Raw genomic sequence first — 6,216 nt, 5'->3', positions numbered from 1 at the left:
GTTCAGCAGCTTAAAAAAAATACAATACTAAGCCCACATTCTATTTGGCTTTCAACCACTCTGAATTCAAACGAATCTTTCTAAAAACCCAAGTTTCGGCCTACAATTTTAATTCAGCTGGGCTTTCCTCAAGTAAACCCTTATACGAAACTCTACGCAAGCGGTTTATATATTTTTGTAACAAATTTGAACTTGATGCAGACATCTGTTTCCTAAGTTGTTGATCTTAACCTATTATCAGTAGGGAATACAGAAGCTGTCATGTTTGCCCACTGACGATAATTTGAACAAGGATATTTTTTCAGCAACGAACTTCATCGTTTGAAGTGGTAACTATGAAGCTACAACACTACTGAATAAATGCGTACATTTTCGGGCATTACATATTTTGCTATTTACTTAGACCAAGTCAAAAAATAAATAAATAGATTTGTCGTCTCCACCCGCTTTCATTTTTGGTGCCACCTCGATTTTTAAAACTTTCCCCAGTTCTACGAATGGAAGAGCATAATTAAAGTGTCAAGTTTCATATTTACTTTACTTTGGCTTGTGTATATCAGATTTGGTGTTTATAACAACTTTGATCTGAAAATATTACGTCAATAAAAGACCTCCACCTGTCTTATATTCATTTACTTGGCAGTATGCATACATACCGTTAAGGATCAAAGGAGCCCAAATATTAAAACCGCAATGCAACATAGCGGATCAATACATTCTTTATTAATAAATTATAATATAAAATTAATACTTTTCCAGGCAATATAACTCGTGGGTTTGATTCCATCGCCTGTTAATGCACCAGCAAAAACAAAACGTTGTAGTTAGATATGTTAAAAAATAATGTTACACATCATTGCCGCAAACATTAATTGGTAGTGAAATCACGTCATAAATGCGTCTTTAAGCTGGTTTTCCAATAGGCGAATTTATTCGCGCGAATCAAAGCGTCGGTTCTCTTCCTGAGCTCTGATTGATTGCCCAGTTTTTCGCTTCGTAAAAACTCCGATAGGAAAATATGAATGCGCGTGTGCATGAACCGACGCTTTCGATTCGCGCTAATAAATTCACCTACTGGAAAACAGGCTTTATGGTTCTACACCACATTGTAACATTAATTATAACGTGAAATTGTTAGCAGGGGCAAGCACATGTAATATATTATTCTGAATAATAAACTGATTTTCTAGAATAAGTGTTTTCAAAACACCCCTTAATTAAAGTCCATTTTACAAAGATGCTATACATCATCGTACAGTGCTGTATTTCATTCATCATATTTTCTACCATCGTCCCACATACAATAACATGATCCCAGGCTAACTTTCAATACGTATCAATGATCTCTGTGTTTTTAATTTAATAGATATTTGCTGGGGGAAAAAAACAAAAAAACATCAAGGCATGAAGAAGCCAGCACAACAATGTACTTGGATTTCTTGCACTTGTATTTCACCGGCATTCTTGGTTCCGCTTAAAGGTACAACGACAGCATTGACGACACGTGAACGGACTCCACATACCACTTTCGTCGGCAGAATTGGTGACACTTTCTTGGAACAGACTTCTTCTAAAATCCACTGGTTTTGGCCTTTAGATGGGAGCTGAATATGAAAATATATAACCTTATGTAATATTTTTAATCACAATCAACATATTATATTCAAAAACAAAATCGTGATTTAAAAACAAGAACTAATTTATCATCGCCTTCTTTCAAAAATTGTCATCTTTATCATCGGTAATCATCATCTTCAGCACCACCATCATCTCCCTCATATTAACTATCATGACCTTATACATGATCATTATCATTATCTTCATCTTCATCGCCACATCATTCTTATCATTATCATCAATTTCATCTGCATCAGCACCACCTCCATCATCTTCGTCATCATTATCATGACCATCATCGTTTACTATTCATAATACTAACATTATTATCATTATTAATCGGAACCTACCTGAACAATCTGCACTAACTTCCCCTCGGTATTAAGTGCCAGGTTCAAATCCTGCCAAGCCTCCCGTCGGGGACACACTTCAATCGGCTTACTTGCTGCACGCTTCTTTCGCTTTCCAGATACAATGGTCCGCGTTACGCTAACTTTCCCCGGCAGAGTCTTGACTGTGCGTATAGATGATCTTGATGAATAATATTTCCATGAACTTCCCGGCTTAATAGTAGGCTTTGATTTCAAGAGGGCGTCTAAATACCACGGTGGTGCTTGGTAGGGAACACCCTGCACACCGTCATCACCCTGTGCTACGGGATTTGGAGTGGGTGCTGGAGTTGGCTTTGGCGTTGGCTTTTGTTTACCAGGTTTCGGAATCGTAGTTTTAGGGATTTTGTCTGGTTTTTTGTCCTTAAACATATCCCCGAATCTATCAAACAAATAAAAGGTAAAAATATATTAATTACTATAGGCCTGTTTAACACAATGCCGTAGCCAACTATTTGTGACAGTTGGGACAGTCCCACACAATTTTTTCTAATGGGTTCACGAAGAATGGGTCCACATTTTTAAAAATGAGTCCAAATTATGCAATTTTATGTATAAAATAAGTCCACTTTTTGAAAAATGGGTCCAGATTTAAAGAAAAAATAAAGTAAAATTTTAAGAAATTGATCCAGATTTGTTATACTTTTGCGTAAAATGGGTCAACTTTTAAGAAAATGGGTCCACATGGGTCCACATTATTTGAATTTACGCGTAAAGTGGGTCCACCCTGATATTGTCAAGATTCAAGATTCAAAATAACTTTATTGCAAACTTAAGAAAAATTTGAAATGTATAGAATAATTAATAGTAATATACAAATATATGTGAAACATTTAAAATACTCAATTAAAACTCTTCTCAACATTAAAGTACAATAAAAATTATAATAAAAAAAATAATAATAACAATATTTTAAAGTGGTGATATTAGGGAAAAAATCCCATAAACACACAACATTAAAATACAATAAAGAGAGAACAATACAATGACATAATAAAGGAGACAGACAAATAAATGATTATGCGGATCACTGTACTAAAAACCGAATTATGAAAACTGGAAAAATCATACAGGATATTTCATTTTATTTTTATTATTTATTTTGTGGGAGGGGAAGGGGTGGGGAGGGAGGGAAGGAAGGGGAAGAAACTTGCCGAGGGAGATTTCACCATTTGGCAAATACTGCATGGTTTAGAATAAAGTCACGAGACCGCTTTGTTCTGACTTTGTGCAACTTAAACTCTCTAGGAGCTCGAAGATTATATTTTATGTTTGTTTTATCAGGTATCAAATGATGTAGTACATGCCTCGGATGTTTAATCTTGGTGAAGCATCCCCTGCACAAGTTGTCCCCTCTAACTTTGAGTGGAATAACAAGGTTATCATCAATTGTACAAATTTCGTTAAAAATTATTTTGCAGGCTCTAGGCCTATGCTGAATGCGATCAATTTGGTAAGACTGGTCCTATGTTCATGCCCCATCATACTGGCACTGCGTACCGTATTCTAATACAGGTCTAATGACCTGTTTATAAAACAGCAATAATGCATGGCTCTCAACACCTGACCGTTTCAGTTGTCTAAGAAAAAATAATTTAGAATTACATTTCTTAATGATATTATCAATATGCGGTGGCCAAGATAAATTACTGTTCAAGGTGAATCCAAGCAATTTAGTTATAGAAACCCATTCAATGTTACGGTACTATCATCAATACAGAGTGGTTCAAATTCTGGTTCCCGCACTGTTTGAAAATCTTGGTTACGGCATTGATTCAAAACCATTCAACAATGGAAAAATAGATATATTAATTCTCAAATTTAATAAAACATATTTATAACTCACAAAATCGACATAAAACGTTGGGATTTAGAATGGTATGACTGGGCATCTCAGGCCTACAATAAATACGTCAATATATAGCATAGTTTATATTAATATTAGTGTGACTCACAGGATCATATCTGTGGTCTTACAAATTTATATTTAATCACTCGTTTACTCTTGAGTCTTATCCGCAACGCCAAAGGCAGAAGTACCAAATTTATCTCACCTTTCGAGGATCTTCTCAATTTGATCGTCATCCTCAAAGCTAACCACAGTTACATTTGGACGTTTTCCATTCAATAGCTTCTTTTTGTATTGCTTGAATCTAGGCTTAACAATTTGAATTTGAGCCTCTTGCTTCTTAGTAAGTTGGAGATTAATGCTGGAGCAAGGAGATTGCTGAATATCGTCTACTACGGGGCAGCAGGAGTGACATGATGCGTATCCATAGACCGAGTAATATGACTTTGAAAATGCCACACTCACGACTGTACTCCAGATTACCACGATAAATAAACCGGAGTTTAGGCCTACTGACATAATTTCTGTAAATAATAAAACGAAAGTAATAGTACTGCTGTAGTTTATAACGGTTAATTATTATTATTATTATTATTATTATTATTATTATTATTATATACAAAAAATATATAGGATTATAAGTGTCATGATGATGATGATGATGATGATGATGATGATGATTATGATGATGATGATGACGGTGTGGATGGAAGAGGACGAAGATGATGACAATGATGATGATGATGATATTGATAATGAGGTCAATAACGACAATTACACTCTGCACATGCACACTTTCTGTTGTACAGGCCTTATCCATCATAATTATGAGATTACTGGCAGTGCTCCGGTAGTAGAGAATCGGATTTAATCCTGCAAAATACCAGTTTAAGGGTCAAGTGTTTTTAAGGCCATCCCAAGTTTGGCACACCTCCACTATATATATTGCATATTTTATATGATATATTATTAAATATGTTAACACAATCAGTATAGTGTATTTCTAACCCTTTTACTTAAAAAATTCCTACTTTTTGTTCGGCATAAACATCTACAATAACAGTAACATTAAGTAAGCCGCCTAATAATAAACAAACAAAACAATCATCGATTCAAAAAATTACATAATATTATGGCTGCTTTTAATTGTTCCACTTGTATTCCTGTATTAATATTGTCTAGTCGTATAATTCGAGTGTTCCTTTAAACCCTTCCCGCAAATTTATAGAATCATATCAAATTATTATGAATTCAATTTGTAAGTGCAAGTGTTTATCATTCGTTCAATGTCCCCGATTACAAAACCAAGTGCGTAACTCCAGTTCAGTCAGATGACTAATAAAATAGCAGAGATAGCTGCTTAAAATACCATCATGTTAAAATCTATGATTTGGATTTTCTGACGATCATCATCATTAATAATATTATTGTAAGTATTGTCATCATCATCATCATCATTAATGCTGTTGCTGCTCCTACTGCTATACTGCTACTGCTACTAGCTACTACTACTACTACTACTACTACTACTACTACTACTACTACTACTACTACTACTACTACTACTACTACTACTACTACTACTACTACTACTACTACTATTATAGGCCAATAAATCTAATGATCTTACCTTGTACAGTATTACTGGTCGTCTAGTATTAAAAATAATCTCTAAAGTTGAGAAAAAAACAACTCATAAACAACACTTACACGACGACTAACCTGCGTAACGCTAACAAACTAAAGTTCAGAGAACCTGTTTCAAAGTTGTCCTCAAAATCCCTACTTTAATGTATGATTTGAACGTGACTTCTCAGTGTTATTATTGATAATTCCAATCTTTCGTCACTCATAATTACCGTTTGGGACTGCTGAAAGTAACGCTTGTCCACATTGACAAAATAGTATTTTTCCTTAGACACACTGGAGCGGACCCAAATCTCTGAATGAATAGCAATTTGATGAATAATCAGGATCAACAACATTCAGCCGATAAAGTGCAATATCTGTATAAAATTAATCCAAGGTATTATGTTCTGCTATCGGCACCCACCTCGACGAGGCCACCGTAAATACATCACTTATGGGCGCGATTTATTTAAGCCCCTTATGAACATACTGTACGATCTAGAGTAATTATGAAAGATGTGGTAATAACTACAATGAACTGGCTAATATGTATAACACATGACAAATTATAATAATATGCTTAAGGCTATATATACATCAGGCTATGGTAATGATGAGTATGTGCTACCAATACAGAAGAAACAATGATTTTATTTTAAATAATGATATATACAAATGCGACTCACTTATTCTTAATATAACGAAACAAATAATAATTCTATGTTATTGTAA

General features: G+C 34.5%; 1 protein-coding gene across 5 annotated transcripts in view; it reads right to left on the bottom strand.

Moving 5' to 3' along the window:
• Window positions 1–6: 6 nt before the first annotated feature.
• LOC117113748 overlaps window positions 7–6,216 on the bottom strand; it is a 9,825-nt gene continuing 3,615 nt past the window's right edge. For 2 of the 5 annotated variants that reach the window (XM_033257190.1, XM_033257191.1), the window contains exons 2-4: window positions 4,061–4,379; window positions 1,968–2,388; window positions 7–1,604 (exon numbers count right to left, since the gene is read on the bottom strand). In XM_033257190.1, coding sequence (XP_033113081.1) covers window positions 1,398–1,604; window positions 1,968–2,388; window positions 4,061–4,374 — 942 coding nt within the window. In that variant the 5' untranslated portion in view covers window positions 4,375–4,379 and the 3' untranslated portion in view covers window positions 7–1,397. Of the gene's footprint in view, window positions 1,605–1,967; window positions 2,389–4,060; window positions 4,380–5,485; window positions 5,977–6,216 lie in introns of those variants that run through there. The other 3 variants (XM_033257193.1, XM_033257194.1, XM_033257192.1) reach the window with 3 other exon arrangements.

The sequence above is a fragment of the Anneissia japonica genome, unplaced genomic scaffold (genome assembly GCF_011630105.1).
Source record: "Anneissia japonica isolate Jap-2015-1 unplaced genomic scaffold, ASM1163010v1 scaffold718_len1063573_cov188, whole genome shotgun sequence".
NCBI lineage: Eukaryota > Metazoa > Echinodermata > Crinoidea > Comatulida > Comatulidae > Anneissia > Anneissia japonica.
The sequence above is the reverse complement of the archived record's forward strand: the minus strand, read 5'-3'. Positions and strand labels throughout refer to the sequence as shown.